The sequence below is a fragment of the Monodelphis domestica genome, chromosome 3 (genome assembly GCF_027887165.1).
Source record: "Monodelphis domestica isolate mMonDom1 chromosome 3, mMonDom1.pri, whole genome shotgun sequence".
NCBI lineage: Eukaryota > Metazoa > Chordata > Mammalia > Didelphimorphia > Didelphidae > Monodelphis > Monodelphis domestica.
The window spans coordinates 512,863,069-512,880,173 of NC_077229.1; the positions used below are offsets into that span (position 1 = coordinate 512,863,069).

Here is a 17,105-nt window from a genome sequence, read left to right on the forward strand (position 1 = left end):
GGACAGCATGGATGAAAAAGCTGTCCCCCAGACGACACCAATTCTGGGGATTTTATACTCTTTACAGCAGTGGAAACATGACTGTGCCATGATGAATATGTGACTGTAGTGGTAAACATTCAGGCATTGGGGGGGGGGGGTTGGTCATCTGACCAAGGTCTGCCTGAAGACTCTCATAGTTTAGGGGACTGATGGATGTCTGAGATATAGTCTGATGGTATTGAGGTGCATCTCTATGTCCATCTCAAATCTAAAGGATGCTAATAATCTCAGGGTCTTATAGAAGTTATCAGATGTTATTGGGTTAGGAGTCACAAGGACAGAAGGGAGCAAAGGAGTTTCCCTGCTTACAGTTTGCCTGGGTTTGGGGGGTATGATGCCCATGCCACTGATGTCTCCAACTTCTGTTCTCTTCCATTCATATCCAACACCATCAGAGCACGGAATGCTAGTGTCATTGCAATAGTTGTAGAATCCTAAAATTTAGAGCTGGACAAGACCTTAGAGATACCCAGGTCAGCCTTGTGAGTTTTACTCAGGAGGTAGAGAGAAAAATTAGTGTTTTGTTTTGAGTTTTGGTTTTGGTTTTTTTTTTTTTTTGGTCTATGTCTAACCTTAAGGGACTGCTGCTGTCTCACCACAAAGGCAGGAAGTACTGCACCTGTTCCCTGCTTTGTACCTAGACTTATGACTTGGACCACAGTTCAGCCTAGGAGGAGCCTACTTCTAATGAACAGATATGGGCTCCCTGTTCTCACACTCCTCCCCTTGTAAAATCCCCTAGACTAGCATGCTAGGAATGATTTTCTTCATGGGTCTCCCCCCAAAAAGAAAAAAATGGAAAAAAGATACCTAGCATATAATATAAATCATGTATAAGAGAAACAAATTATTCCAACAGACAAAAGAAATGATAACTATAAAAGACTTGCAAATGTATATTAACAGAATAGGATTTAATAACAATGTATAGCTGTAGTCGAGGCATTGCCGTAAAGGCGGAACCGTAAGGGGTAAGCCTCCTCTTCTCTCTTCCACCATTAAAATGGCTTCAATCAGTTGCACATCTGCCAAGCTCATCTGGTTACCAACAAGAAAGTTTTGTCCATGAGTCCTTAAAACCTTTTCATAAGCAAGGAAATATCTGTTTTTGGCTTTGTTGCCAATTTCAATAAGTTTTTGCTTTTGCTCTTCTGGTTTTAAGAAGGGATGGATTATGAGCAGTTCCATCAGATCCATTGTTCCTTCTGCATACATGATAATAAGAGCTCTGTCCTTCAGGTTATTCCCAAGAATTCCCAAGCATTTCTTGGCAATGTAGTGGAGAATGGCTCTTGTCTGAACTAGCTTCATCCCGTCGATTTCAACCATTGGCACTTGTTGGAACAGCAACATGTCTTCCTTTAGCTTTTGTAGTTGTTCTTTTGTGTCAAAAAATTTTTCCTCAAACTCCACTCCAGCTGTGGCTAAAAGCCATCAGATGAATTCCATTCTGCCCCTTCCATTAACATAGTGGAGGAAGGGTTTATCTGACATGGTGATGTTTCAGGTTTTCATCCGCGGCTGGGGAAGAGGGTCCTGGGAGCCGGGGTGCAAAAGGAGAGTATTCTTGGCTCTAGATGCGAAAGGATAGCCCTGGCATTGGATAAAGTAAATATGTCTCATTATGTTAATGTTACTTATAATGAAAAAAACCAGTAAATAGAAGTGTTACATTAGACACTCAAGCTAGACACTCAGGGGGATGGTATCACTCACCTGCAGATAGAGCAATGGAAAGATTATCTCAACTAATTAGCTCTAGGAAAAAGAGATGTATTTCTTGCATAGTTTTAGGTATTGTAGCTTTGATAAACGCCCTTACTGCTACAACTGTCAGTAGTGTTTCTCTAGCACAAAGTGTAGCTAATGTTCGTGTCCTGGAACATGATGCAGAATATTTACACGGGCTTGCACAGAATGTAACCAAAGCTTTGCATATACAGCAAGATATTAATACAAGGGTTTTTTATGCTTTACAACAAATATCTAAAGATGTATTGTTATTAATTAATCAAGTAGAAATTGTAGCTATTACGGGTAAATTAAGGTGTGATTATCATTATTCAGCTTTTTGTCTTCTTCCTGTTAAAGCTAACACGTCTTATGCATTTGAAAAAATTAGAAATGATCTACAAGGTCTTTGGCTAAAAGGCAATATCTCTGAAAACATCCAACAATTGAACCGTATTATTGAAGAAATGGATAGTTCCTTAGCTGAGGATCTTTATCCTGAACATATTGCTGATTCTATATACAATTGGATTAAATCAGACCAAAGTTGGCTGTCTCCTTTAGCTCAAATGAGTATAACCATATTGACTTTCATATTGTTTGTAGTTATCTTACTGGTCCTTCTTCCTTGCCTATTCCAGCTCCTTGTGTCCAGCGTGAGCAGGATTGGACAAGTTCTGACCCAGCACCGAGTACTGTTGCAAAACAAAAAGGGGGAATTGTAGTCGAGGCATTGCCGTAAAGGCGGAACCGTAAGGGTTAAGCCTCCTCTTCTCTCTGCTTGGGCTGCATAGTCAGGGTCGTGGGTTGAACTGTGCACGACCTGCCCAGCTGTGTGCTCAAGGTTGGAGTAGCCAGCAGAGGACTGATAAGGGTTGTGAGAAATTGTGAGAGACTGTGGGAAAGTTGCTTCTCTGTCTTTGTTTGGAATCCTCTCGGTTCTTCCCTGTGCCTAGCAGGTAATGTCATGAATTCCTATGAATCTGCCCAATTATTGGTTCCTGCTGTTGCTGGGCAGTAACATCATATCTTCCTGTGTGTCTTAACCTATATATGCTTTGTGTGAACCCAATAAAGCTTTGTCGTTATGCATTTTCATATAGCGTCCATTCGTTACTCTTCATTTCGTTACCCCAAGTGAGGTCACACAGGGCTGTCCGACCCTGGCGATGAGCCTTACATATAGCTAATGTTACAATCTGCTGAAAGGCATCAGAACAGGAAGCAGTTTGTAGGACTGCTAATTATACATTTTCAATGCCACCTTGGCTTGGCACTGTCCAAATAACTGCCAGTACAAACCTATTGGCAAAATGACCTGGCTTAAGCCAGTCTTCCTGTTGGTGTCCACTTTCTCTGATACAAAAGTTTCTCCTTTCAATAGCCCACTTTTACAGTTGCTAAATGGACCCAAGACCTCTGGAACTCTTGCATCAACAATGGTTTCTAATCCAGGACATATTTACCTCATAATACAGTTCACCTAAAATAAGAGAGGAAAAAAGGGAGCAAGTTCTGGCTTGCCAAGGCAGAATGCATGCTCATAGCCACATGGAAGTTAGAAGAGATGAATGGGTACATCCATCCCTCCCTACCCAATTCGAGGAAGACAGCAGGAAAAAATCCTCTATAAACCATGTCCAGAAAGAAGGGATCAGGCTGCTCCCTTTCATAGCTCCACTGAGTGATTAGCTCCATTGGTTCTTCTTTATCTCGCAATGATGAGTTTCATAAGGCCAGACGCAGGACCTCCAAAACTTTGATGCTGGAAAAAAAAAAAGAATGGTGACTGTGAGTGTTCTGGGAGAGGAGTTATTATATAGGTCTATTTCCTCTTGGAGTGAGTAGAGACAAGAGGCAGTGTAGGTACTGTGCTAGGCTTGAAATAAGAAGAGATATGGGTCAGAATTCTGGCTCTGATTTGTTAATTGGGCAGCTGTGGGTAAGTCACTTGACATTTGTAAAACTTTAGTTTCTTCATCTCCCAGATGGTGATGTGGGTTTTATTCAGGTTTCTGTTAGATTAGATGAGCCCGGATGTCCTTTTGTAACTGACATTCAATGATTAGGTGATGATAATATCTAATACTAATAATCTTCTATAGTTACTATGAGGCCATCAAAATATTGATGTTATCTAGCATGAACTTGAGACTGATAGTTCTATCTCTCTGTCCAGTTCCCATGTTCACAGTAATTAAGTGACACAGTGGATAAGAGCACCAAGCCCAGAGTCATGGACACTCATCTTCATGAGTTCAAATCCAGTCTCAGATACTTACTAGCTGTGTGATCCTGGGCAAGTGGCTTAAGCCTGTTTTTTTCAGTTTCCTCATTTTTCAAATGCATGAAAGAAAGAAATGACAAACCATTCTAATATCTTTGCCAAGAATACTCTATGGAGAGTGTGGTCCACAGGATCATAAAGAGTCATCAAACATGACTGAACAACAATTCCCTGACACTATATCTAGTGATATATCCATTATACTTTTACTCTCTGAGACCCCAGCTCTAAGGAGTATTGTACCCACACATAACTGTAAGGAGCTGGTCAGGACAGATAGAAAGGCACAATTTCTACTTTTCTGTCCCTTCTAAACTCCAACTGTGGCAACTTCTGAACCAAAGAAAACACACTCCTGTTTTCTCCCTAGATCTGTTCTCACCCCTATTTCATGCACTCTTGCATTGTAGGGGATGACACCTCTTCACTGGGCTGCTTTCCATAACCGGCCACAACATGCACAAATCCTGCTGGAGAAAGGAGCCGACCCAACAATGGTTGACAAGGATTTCAGAACCGCCCTCCACTGGGCTGCCCAGGTAAGGAAAAAAGGTAGTCTAAAATGAAACAGTGCCTGCCCTCCATGAGCTTCTGTGCTTTAGGAAGAGATAGCATGCTTGATATGGATACATATACATCTATACAAAATAAGCTTTGGCAAAATATATATGAAATAAATTCAAAATAACTTAGAGGAGAGGGACTAATAATTGGGGGAATATCATGTATGTAAAACAAGTAGTTAGAAAAATAAAGCATTTATTAAGAATTTAGTACCAGGCTCTGTGCTAAACCCTGGAGCTACAAATACAAGCAACCAAGACAATCCTTGCTCTCAGGGAAGCTTGCATGCTAATGGGGGGAAAAAACATGGGAAGGTTTATGGGGGGGGATGGGGAGGTAGAACAGAGAGTAAAACAGACTGGGCAGTCGTGTGAAGGGCCAGACAAGATCAAGCAAAAGGGACTTTTGCAGAGTCCAGCTTAGCAGAGTAGAGGAGGTGGAGTTAAGATCTGTTTCCCAAGAAGACAAGTGTCATCCTGGTACCTGAATACAGAAGCAATGACATAGAACATTGTATTGTTCCCAAAACATACCAAATGTTTAAACAATTTTAAGAACTAAAAGGGAAATGAGTCCAATACCTTCATTTGACAGATAGGAAAACCAAACTTCCAGAAAGAAGAGTAATTTGCCCAAGATCAATGCTAAGCTAGTGTGAAGGTTAAAATTAATGGCTGGATGATAATTATATGAAATCATATGGTCTCCTGAGTCAGAAATTTATTTACAAATATTACAAATAGAGAGAAAACAATAAAGAAAAAAATGTGAGGGGGGATAAAGAAGCTATCTATCCTATCAACCTAAATGTTTTGCTCTGGGTCTGCTTAATCCAGGCAGAGATTAATTAGCTCTCAACCAGGAAGTCTGGTAGTGAGTAACCATGTGGCCTCCTCCAAGATGGAAACTAGTCTCTCCAGAAGTTAGGAAAGGGGGCAGCCTTTTACTCACCCAACATAGCCCAAGAGTCAGAATCCAAGTAGAAGCTGAGCTCTGAGCCCACAATCTAGGCCGTAGTCTCCAGCAAAGCTCCCTTGAATACTATATAAGACTATCTCCAGAAGACAATCTCTTCAGACTATTTTCTCAAAGATGCTCTCTTCTGAAGGAGTTTGGGGCTTGCTTTTTATGGTGATTTCTTGTCCCTTACCCTCTTCACAGGGGTCAATCACAGTTTCCAAATTGTGTAGCACTGCTCAAGGGGCAGTATCTATAGACTTCTTACCTTCTGAAGGTTAAGTTCTCATCAAAAAAATTCACAGATTCCTGGCTGATTGAATTTCTAAGGGTGTGTATTCTCTAAGTACCTTGATAGCTTCTCAACTAGTACAAAGTAGGGTATTTAATCTATTGTTGATTCAATTCAAAAGTAGACAAAGGGGGAGTTAATCCTGTCTTCAGTCTAGTGAAGTACTGAGTAGGGGTATTTAAATTAGTGTTAACTCAGAGTAGACAACAGAGTAAAGAATTCTCTTTCACACTAGTAAATGGTTCACCTTGTTAGGACTAGAGAGATTCCTACCTTCCTCTTCACTGCTGACAGTGTCTCTTATTGATGAGGTTCTAGTAAGTTTCACCCAGTTGTTCATCAGATTCAGAGAGCAAGAGAGGTAGTTATTTGTGATGTCCAGGACAAGGAAAACAAGAGTGCTTCTCTGGCTTTTCTGTTCTCATTCTCATTCCCATTCCAGAGAACTATAGGAGATTATAAAATCAGGAAAATTTCATTTGCCCTCTCAGCAACTCTCTTCCTTATTCCAATTGTCTATTTCCCAAGCCCTCACTTCTGTCCAAGGTTCAAGTGTCATCATGCACCCTTCTGACTCTTCAGATCCTCCGTGCCATAACTCCTAAATTTCTCCTAACTCCTACCTGCCAACCCTAATCTCTAATCCTCAGGGCTCTTTTCACAGCAAAATGACAGAAGCTAATCCCATAATCAATCTAGTTAATAAATATTAATGTGTTACTCCCTTCCAATAATCAATTTGATTGCATTTTAGGAATAGCCTTACATAGACATGTGGCCTTAACTCTAGGCATTGAAAGTAATGATGATCAAGGGATTAATCAATCAACCAGTCATCTAGCATTTATCATGTGCCTATCTACTCTGTGCTAGACACTATGCCAAGCATTGGTAATATAAAGAAAGATAGAAAAAGAAAAGCCAGTCCCTGTTCTCCATGGGACTTGCAGTCTAATGGGGGAGACAAAATGCAAACAGCCATGTACTAAAAAAATTGAGAAAATTGGGTAAATTGAAGGTAATATCAGAGGGGAGGTACCAACATTAAGGCAGAGTAAAAAAGACTGTTTTGTTTTGTTTTTACAAAATATAAGTCTTTAGATGAGGCCTGAAAGAAGCCAGAGAAGCTAGGAGATGTAGATAAAGGGGGAGAGAATTCCAAGAATGGGAGAAAACCAGTAAAAAAATCAGTAAAAATGTTTGGAATTGAGAGGTGGAATGTTATGTGCAAGAGATACCAAGGAGGATAACAAACTCAGAGCTAGAGGGAACTTTGCAGTTCATCTAATCCTACTGCTTCATTTTACAGATAAATTTGATGCCTAAAGAGTCAAAGGGAAATAAAATGTATGTGTTAACTCTTCCATGAAGCCCTTCTCCTTGGAATTTCTATAAAGATAGCTCCCACTTAGTTCTTTCCTTGATGTAAAGAGTGAAATGTTTCCCTCACTTGTCTCATTTTCTTCCTCTGCAAAATTTATCCATCCTATATCACATTTCCTTAGGAAAATCCTGCTTTTTGGTTTTCAAGATAGTACTAGCTTATCTGATAAATTCACCTATACGGATGTTAGTGTTTAGTAGGTAAAAGGGGCTTTTTACTGTATTCCTTCTCTGAATTAACCCTTACTTTAACTTCTGAAGTAGCACTGTTGGAAAGAATTCTAGGTACCCTAGGAAATCAGTGGGTGGGAAAGGCAGTGATGTTTAGGAATGGACAGCCTTTCCCTGTCCCTCAAATCACACTGACATCTTATTCACTTGAGCTGGCCTTCATTTTACCTTTGTATTCCCCAGGGTTAATCATAGCACTGGTAGTTAGGTGACTGCTGGATTTGACACTTGGAAAACTTGTTTACAAATCCTCTCTAAGACATTTCCTAGCTTTTGACTTTGGAAAATTAACTTAACTAAAATTAACAACCTTTAAACCTAAGTTGCCTCATTTATAAAATAGGGATAATAACACCTACCCCACAGAGTAGCTGTAAGTAAATTGTAATTCTTTACAGATCTCAAAGTGCTTTCTATATAAATGCTAACTAGTATTATTATGAGATATTGAATAATTATGCAATCAATTAATCATTCAACCCATAGTCCGTATCTCAATATGAGGATCTGAAATAAAATATTTTTAGCTGAGGCTAGGTTCTAGGATCCAGCTTCCTGATCAAGTCTGTTGAGTTTATGGTCCTCCGATAGTGAGAATTCCTTCTGCATACTTATCCCTTCTTTTTCCAATAATGAGTTTATGATGCTTTCTGACTCTCCCTCTTTCTAGTCATTAGACTGAGAATCAGAAGATCCATTTTTTTGTCTGATTAATTTGTCCTTGGTCAAATTAATTCATCTTTTCTATATTTAATTTTTTAAAAACACCCTCACCTCCCATCTTAGAATCAATACTGCATATTGGTTCCAAGGCAGAAAAGTAGTAAAGCCTGGGCAATGGAGGCTAAGTGTGACTTCCCCAGCGTCACACAGCAAGGACATGTTTGAGGCCAAATTCAATTCACTTTCTCTGAATTTCTTAGTTCCCTTATATGAGAAATAATAGCGTTAGACTAAATAATGTGTCGTATATGCTAACATTTTACAATTTGATGATTTCAAATGACCAGCTGGATTTGGCAGGTCCTGAATGGGATTTTTTTTAAAATGTGACTTGTAAAAATATACAGAAATGGCAATGATAATGATAACTCACATTTGTATAGTGCTTTAAAGTTTGTGAAATTCATTTCTGCAACTTATTGTATTAATTAATGAGAACATTGAGAGATTAGATGATCTGCCTGTGGTCTTTCAGCCAGTATGTGTCAGAAGTGGGACTTGAGCTGCGGCCTCATTGACTCCAAGTCCTGTTGTCTATCCATATTAAATACTTAATATTTTTCAGTCCTGCCCTTCCTTGCATCTCTGGACTCAGTAGTTTTTACCACATACCCTGGTGTTGAAGTTCTGGTTCCTAGTTCCACCCTATACTCCAGTAGAGATGAGGAAGAAATGCGTGATGTTTCTATGGATAGTTCAAGTTCAATAGTCTAAAGCTCATGAGTAGTCATAGTTCTCCACCAAAGTGAGAAAGCATAGTTTAGGAGATAGAGAGATAGATAGATAGACAGACAGACAGATCATACCTGGAAGAAAAACAGTGGGTCCCCAGAAGGGTACTGTAGTGTCAGGATCCCAAGGGTGGGAATAGGATCATATTGGTTGCCTGATACAGCAAAGCAATCCTAGAAATGAGGCAAGCTGAAGGGTGCCCAGTCGAGCAGCAAATCAGTGGTGTGGACATCAATGGTGTAAAACTGGATGCCTCTGCCTTGGGATAAAACCTGATGTCTCCACCCTGGTTATGGCTCCGTTCTCTACCATCAAAAGCCTGGGACTTCCATGTCCTTATGAGGCAAACATAAGATTTTTATGAAGGATATTAGATTCCTCAACTAGGTAGAATAAAATACTACATTTAAATAATATTGAAATATCATTACATATAATCCTTATAAAATAATTATATTAAATCATTATTTTCTGCATATATGTGATCCTATATCTTAGGGAGGATTTTGAGGACTCATTTCTCCAGAGGGTATGTCAACAGTTTCCTGGATCACTACTGATTTAGACTAGTCCTTGAATATCACAACCAGACAGAGAAGGGCAAGTTCTCTTTAGCAAACATTTTTCAAATGCCTAGTGTGCAGAGCACAATATCAGCCATTGGGGGAATAAAAAGTTTAGATAGTGCAGTATTTTCCCAGATCAAGTATACAGTCTGGAGTGAGAATATGAGGGGTGTGGGAGGAGAGAGAGAGAGAGAGAGAGAGAGAGAGAGAGAGAGAGAGAGAGAAAGACAGAGAGAGAGAGAGAGAGAGAGAGGCAGAGACAGAGACAGACAGACAGACAGACAGAGAAACAGACAGACAGAGTTCCATTAATTGAATTTCTAGGTGTCTGGACTTGCTTTATGAAGCCTGCCACTGAGAGAGACAGACAGACAGACAGACAGACAAAGAGAAAGAGTGAAGTGAGGTAAACTAAGTCATTGAGCAAAAGAATCTCTTTTTTTCCCCTGGGAAAGTAGAGATCAGAACTGAGCTTTCCTGTGAAGGTCAGCCAGCTCAGAATTGTTAAAATCCATGAGAAAATAACTCCCTTAGTGCCGGCAGCTGGGATGAGATATGTATGGAATGACTTGCACCCATGCCACTGCCCAATTTAGCTTCTAGATGATAAGGCTGCTCGCTCCATCAAGGTTATGTCGTCGCATAATGAGCACTGCTTGCTTTGTATCTTACACCCTATAAAAACTACATTGTCATTTCAGTCCAGTGCAACGCTCACTAGGAAGGTTGCCCTGGCCAGTTAGGTATGTATTACTAATAAATAATATTGGTTCTATTAATTGAATTTCTAGGTGTCTGGACTTGCTTTATGAAGTCTGCCACTGAGAGAGACAGACAGACAGACAGACAGAGACAAACAGAGAAAGACAGAGAGAGAGACAGACAGGCAGAGACAGAGAGACTCACATATACATGTATGTGTGTGACCTTAATACACAATAATAAAATAATGTAACTAGACAGGTACAAAGAAAATTAAATATTGGGTCAAACAGGGAGGGGGGAGTCATTTTTAACTAGGAATGTCGGGAAGGATTTCATGAAGAAGAAAGACATTTGAAGTAGAGACAACAATCCTGATGGTTTCTCTCCCCGGAGTGGATGGCCAGGCTTCTTGTATACACACCAGCAATATCCTCACTGCTAGACCCACTAAGCCGGTGGGAGGGGCTAGATGGGACTTTGAGGCTGTATTGCAATAAGGTCACTACCTGGCTGCACCCAAGGCTCGCTCTAGAAAGGTTACAAAAGGGCACTTATATCGTCTTATCTAGAATCGTACGTCCTGTCTCCTCCACCACCCCCACTCTTCGTGCAGTCAGTGCTCAGGAACGCTAGCCGTAATTGTCGATTGCTTCAGAGCTATGAAGGGGAGGGAGAGGGAAGAAAAGAAGGAAGATGCTCATCCCCAGAATTCATCCTTTGCTGCCTCTTTAACAACACCAACAAACCAGGCTGAGGGATTTTCGTTTGAAAAAGAGCGGGGGGGGGGGGGGGGGGGGCAGAGGGATTGGGGGAGGAGGAGTCGAGACTAAAGAGGACCCACTGTACTGGACCCTGACACCGGAAGCCTATCCTCTCCCAGAGAGCCAGGGAAGGAAAGATAACGCCTTCAGCAGGGTCGTCCCTCTCCCACCCTCAGCCCCTGCCCTGGCCTAGACTGAGACCAGTCACCTAGACTTTGGTTACCATGACAACCCAGCCTGTGAAGAAGACAGCGGAAAATCGTAGTCTAACTATTAAACTTGGGAAATGGAAAGCAGACAAGAAGTGACACTGTGGACAATGAACACGCAGGACGCCGTTCACCAAAATGTTGCTGTTTTTCTGAAAAGCCTGGGGCTTTGGGGGAAAGCTCCACAGAGAGAGAAGATGAAGATGATGAAGGCTGTGGTCACACTCGGCCTGAAAGGGACAGCGCAGTACCACCACTGGCCCACCCCCGACTCCCGACCACTCTCTCCCACTTCCCTAAGACCTCCCAACCCTCACCTGGGCCCATGCAGCCCTGAACTTCACTCTGCTATCCTGGTCTCTCCCTGAGTCTGGACCTGCATGTATCTGTGTCAATACTTGGGGATTAAACCTGTGGTTTGACCCTCCCCCTTCCCATCCCCCCACCTTGCCTCTCCTCTACCTGTTGCAGGGAATGGGAGGGGAAGGCAGGCAAACATCCTGGAGTCTTGACTTTGCTGCTATTCCAGAAGCCAGGCTTCCAGGCTCTTTTCACCCTTGAGGCACCCAGGCATCTAGCTCCCTCAACTCCCATTCCTCTTCCTTTCTACCCGTCCCTGTTCTCAGGGACCCAGGTGTCTTTTTACCCTGGACTCTGGTCCCATTCCCATCCGTCCCTCTGTTCTCACTGCCAAATACCCTTTCCTGGGATTCAAATCCTCCCAATTCGCTGTTCTCTGGATCTCTAGCACACGCAAGAGGGGGCTTCATTATTACCCCAGCTTTCACCACCAGACCTCTTGTCCCAAGACCCAGGTGGCCACTCCCTTTAGTGGCCAGTTGCCCTGCTGCCATACTATCCTTGCTTAAAGGACCTATTCCAAACAAAGTATTATACAATCCTAATTCTTATTGGTAAACTGGGGAGGTGTTTGGTCATGTCAACTCTCATTGCCGTGGGGGTGAAGAGGTGCACCCCTGGGGTTCAGGAAGGATACCTTTCTGCAAGAATGCAAGACTCCAAAATTTAGATTAAAAATAAAAAGAGAAATTTATTCATTTAGAAAGTAATATTGAGAATGGCCAGGAGGATAGTACAGGTGGAACAGCAAGATGGTAGGCTGCTCCTTGGGAGGCCAGCATGGATGGAAAAGCTGTCCCCCTGGCAACATCAGTTCTGGGGGTTTTATACTCTTTACAACAGATGCTGTGGCATGGTGTGGACAGGACTCTAGAGTGGTAAACCCTCAGGCATTTGGTGAGGGTTTTGGTTATCTGACTGGGGTCTGCCTGGAGACAGAGGGAATGACCCTCATAAAAGATTCGTTGGTTTTAGGGAACAGACAGATGTCTGAGATACAGCCCAATAGAATCGAGGTGTAACCTGGAGGTGCATCTCTCTGTCCATTTTAAATCTAAAGGAGGATCAAAGGAAGATAATCCTCTCAGGGTTTTATAGGAGCTATCAGATGTTTTGTGTTAGTCACAAGGATGTAAGGGAGCAAAGGAATTTCCCTGATAATAGTTTGCCTGAGTTTCTGGGGGGGTACAATGTCCATGTCATCATCACTAGGCTGGGAAATGTCTACCCTTTCCCCAGAAGCTGATATCAGAGGATTCCCACTTTCCTATCTCCCTTCTATTCCCAAAATGTCCTTAGAAGGGGTTGAAGGGAAAAGGGCAGTTCCTCCTAGCTTCCCTGTTCTTTCTAGGGCTTAATTTTGGCAAAGGAAGCTGAAATTCTGATTGCCTGGGTTTGATTCCCTGAGTTTTCTGGTTTTCTCATCACAAAGTTAGGATCCAATGTGATATTGAAGGGAACCTTGGAGGGAATCAAGAGGGAACAAAGAGGTTCATATTCCTTCTACCTTCCCACTCCCAAGTAAGCCCAGAAGAGCACTACCAACTAATAGGCCCCTGTACACAAATTCTTGGGAATGAATCATCCACTATCTCCTATGTTCTTCTACTCATCTGCAAAGACCAACCACCTCTTCAATGAGATTTCATTTATTGCCACAGACTTTCAAAATAAATAATCCAACATCAACAAAAAAAAGAAAAAGAGAGACAAGGACAACTGCTCATATGAATCATTGTGCTACTTCTCAGTACCTCCTTATGAGATATGTTTCTTCCAAATTATTTTTGCTGCTGGTTTTTAATTACAATTCCCCCTTCCCTCCCACTTGAATCCAAAAAAACAACAATCATCACAACAAAATTGGACCCCAATACTATAAAACCTTTTTAAAATAAGCTTTACAGAAACATGACGATCAAATAACCTTAGAGTAAGATACTTAAGAAGATGAAGTTAAAAATAAATTTAAAAATTGACCAGGATGACTTTTGAAATGTTAACAGGTTCAGCTTAGCACATAAGACTTCTAGGAAGCTCAGAACATTAGTTGATGTTATTGAAAAACTATTAGCCATTGATTTTAAGAATTCAATGCAGGAAGGAAGTCTACTTAATACTTAAATACAATATTGGAACAAATTATCTACTGATCTTGAAACACCCAGAAAAACACACCATAATGCATGGTAACTTTTTGAAGGCAGGGAAGGTATTTGCAAAAGCAAAGGCCTTTCTGGAATCCTCAAGCCTCCCTATTCAATTCAATTCAAAAAGTATTTATATGTGACTGATGCACCAGATGCTGGGGCTACAAAGACAAAAATTAGACCCTTCCCTCAAGTAGATTATTCGCTATTGAAGGAAAACAGCGCTGACAAAGGTACACGAAAATATATGTAACCGTCCATTTTTGGTAGGTTGACTGCTTACTCTGCTTATTTAAGGACAAATTTTGACTCCAACTGATACCATGCCAACCCAAATATATACAGAAGCAAATTAACCAGGTAGTCACTTACCTGGACCTTTTGTTTCTCTTCCATTCCTTATTTGTCCAAATGCCCTTTGGGGAGGGGTATATTGAAGCCAGTTTGAACTGTTCACAAAAACTGATTGTTCATCTAAGAAATCAGCAAATGCTACAAATGAAGGTTTGACTTGTAGTATTGTTTGGGTTTTTGTTTTTGTTTTTCATTGTCAAGACTTAAGAAAGTGATAGAGAAAATGCTAATAATTCTGATTAAAATTAAAGCTTGTCAAGTATGTTTTCCTCCTTCTCATCCCAGCTGGTCACTAAACACTTACCAACACATTCCAGCCTGGCCATCATTTCACTATTCTTTGGTTCTTCCACAAGTGGAAAGGGTGAGACAGGTGAGAAAGCTGTGGCTGAGGGGGCTCCTGACTTAAAAAATCTTATTCTTATGAACTGAGTTTTCAGATCATTTTCTTAGTAGAAGATTTACTAGATGGGATGGTACAGAGAATACAAAGGTACAGAGAGAGTGGACAACAAAAGTGGTGAGAAGCAACAATTGGGAAAGGGGTTACCAAAGAGGAGGCTAGAGGTAGTGGGCAGTGAGGTGGCACACTAGTGGAAGGAGTGCCTGGCTTGGATTTGGAAGACATCTTCAAATTTGGCCTCTGACACTTATTAGCTGTGTGACCCAGGGCAATTCATTTAATCTTGTTTGCCTCAGTTCCCTCATCTATAAAATGAACTGGAGAAGGAAATGGTAAACTATTCCAGTATATTTGCCAGAAAACCCCCCATTGAGGTCATGAAGAGTTGGGCTTGACTGAAGCCACTGAATAGCAACAAACTTTCTGGTCATACCCTGGTTCCTTCTCTCCTAAGAAAACTATGTTAGCTGCCCATGAAGCTAACCCTTCACTCTGCTCCTTTTGTGCTCCAGCACCCACCTTCTCCCTTTGGATAGGCAAAAGAATCAGCCTACTGATTTACCTCCATTTTCTTGAAAATTGATAACATGCTTATAATGTTATTTGTAAAGCATATTAGAAATAAACTATTTTTATGCTGATTATAGCAAGTGGCACAGAAAATGGGCTTTCTCTCTACCATCCCCTCTTCTCCAGAAAAATCAGAGTGTGATCATCTCCAGTCCTTAACTGTACCGATAATAGAAGCATAGACTCATTTAGTCATAGCAGAATTTAATGATCCTAGCATCACAAGAAAACTCTAAGCTCCTAGGATGTGGCAAAGAACTATAAACCTGGGTTTTGTGTTATACTATAAAATTGGTTTATGTCAGGTTGTTTTAGTCATGTCCAACTCTTCATGACCCCATTTAGGGTTTTTTTGGCAAAGATTCTGCAGTTTGTTCAAGGCGTGACTCTTCTTATTTTACAGATGAGAAAACTGAGTGTTAAGATGATCTGTCTGTGGTCACACAGTGAAGACCAGAGGGAAAAACAGAACAGAACCTAGATTGTCTCATGTCAACTCTAGCACTCTTTTCATTATGCCACAAATTTTTAAATGACCATAAAAGATTAGAGAAACTCTTCACCTTTAGGAGGTTGAACATCTATACACAGGGCTGGCTAATCAACTAAGGAAGAGAAGGTTAATTGTACCATCAGTAAGTAGAGGTAGTCTAGCCTAGGCATGTGCCTGGAGAACCAGGAGAGGCTCAGTTGATTATCCTTTAGTACTGAAATTGTACCCATCAAGAAGATAATTTAAATGTATCAATATGAATAAAATGAATCTGGAAACAACTCTAATGAGACCATGCATTTGTTATTTTTTTTCTAACTCTTATCTTTCATCTTAGAATCAATACTGAGTATTGGTTTAAACAGAGAAGAGCAGTAAGGGCTAAGCAATGGGGGTTAAGTGACTTGCCCCGGGTTACAGCTAGGAAGTGTCTGAAGCCAGATTTGAACCCAGAAGGTAATTTCTTTCTAACTCTTGCTTGGTCTTAAAATCTTTCCTTTCCCAAAGATCTGACAAGTATACTATTCTTATTCACCTAATTTACTTATTGTTTCCTTCTTTATGTTCAAGTCATTCACCCATTATGAGTTTATCTTGGTGTAGGGTGTGAGATGTTAATCTAAACCTAATCTCTCCCACACTGTTTTCCAATTTCCAAGCAATTTTTGTCAAATAGTGGATTTTTGTCCCAAAAGCTGGGATCTCTGAGTTTATCATAGATTGTCTTACTGAGGTCATTTACCCCAAGCCTAGTACACTGATCCTCCCTGCTGTACCTTAGCCAGTACCAAATGGTTTTGATGATCACCGCTTTATAGTACAGTTTAAAATCTGGTACTGCTAGGCCACCTTCCTTTGCATTTTTTCATTATTTCCATTGATATTCTTGATCTTTTGTTCTTACAAATGAAATTTGTTATCTTTTTTTTTCTAATTCGGTAAAAAAGTTTCTTGGTAGTTTGATGGCATCAAATAAATAAATTAGTTTGGGTAGGATTGTCATATTTATTATGTTAGTTCATCCTACCCAAGAGCAATTAATGTTTTTCCAATTATTTAGATCTGGTTTTAATTGTGTGGAGAGTGTTTTGTAGTTGTGTTCCTGTGTTTGTCTTGGCAGATGAATTCTTAAGTATTTTATATTGTCGAGGGTGATTTTATTTATTTTTTCTTTTATTTTTTCCATTTGACTTAATTTATTTAGCCAATTTAGAACATTATTCCTTGGTTACAATAATAACATTATTTCCCTCCCTCCCCTCCACACTCCCTTCCCACAGCTGACGTGCAATTTCATTGGGTATTACTTGTGTCCTTGATCAGAACCCACTTCCATGTTGTTGATTTTTGCACTAGGATGTTCATTTAGAGTCTACATCCTGAACCATATCCCTTCGACCCATGTATTCAAGCAGTTGTTTTTCTTCAGCGTTTTTATTCCCACAGTGTTTCCTCTGAATGTGGATAGTGGTTTTTCTCATACATTCCTCCAAGTTTCTCAGGATCGCCACATTGCGAATAATGGAGAAGTCCATTACAATCCATTGTACCACAGTGTATCAATCTCCGTGTACAATGTTTTCCTGGTTCTC

At 40.7% G+C, this 17,105-nt stretch overlaps 1 protein-coding gene and 1 pseudogene across 3 annotated transcripts in view; one reads left to right on the forward strand and one right to left on the reverse strand.

Moving 5' to 3' along the window:
* ANKRD55 (ankyrin repeat domain 55) overlaps positions 1-17,105 on the forward strand; it is a 152,897-nt gene that overhangs the window by 96,340 nt on the left and 39,452 nt on the right. For all 3 annotated transcript variants that reach the window (XM_056824893.1, XM_056824894.1, XM_056824895.1), the window contains exon 6: positions 4,471-4,599. In XM_056824893.1, coding sequence (XP_056680871.1) covers positions 4,471-4,599 — 129 coding nt within the window. The remainder of the gene's footprint in view (positions 1-4,470; positions 4,600-17,105) is intronic.
* Positions 578-9,206, reverse strand: LOC103106440 (glutathione S-transferase-like; annotated as a pseudogene).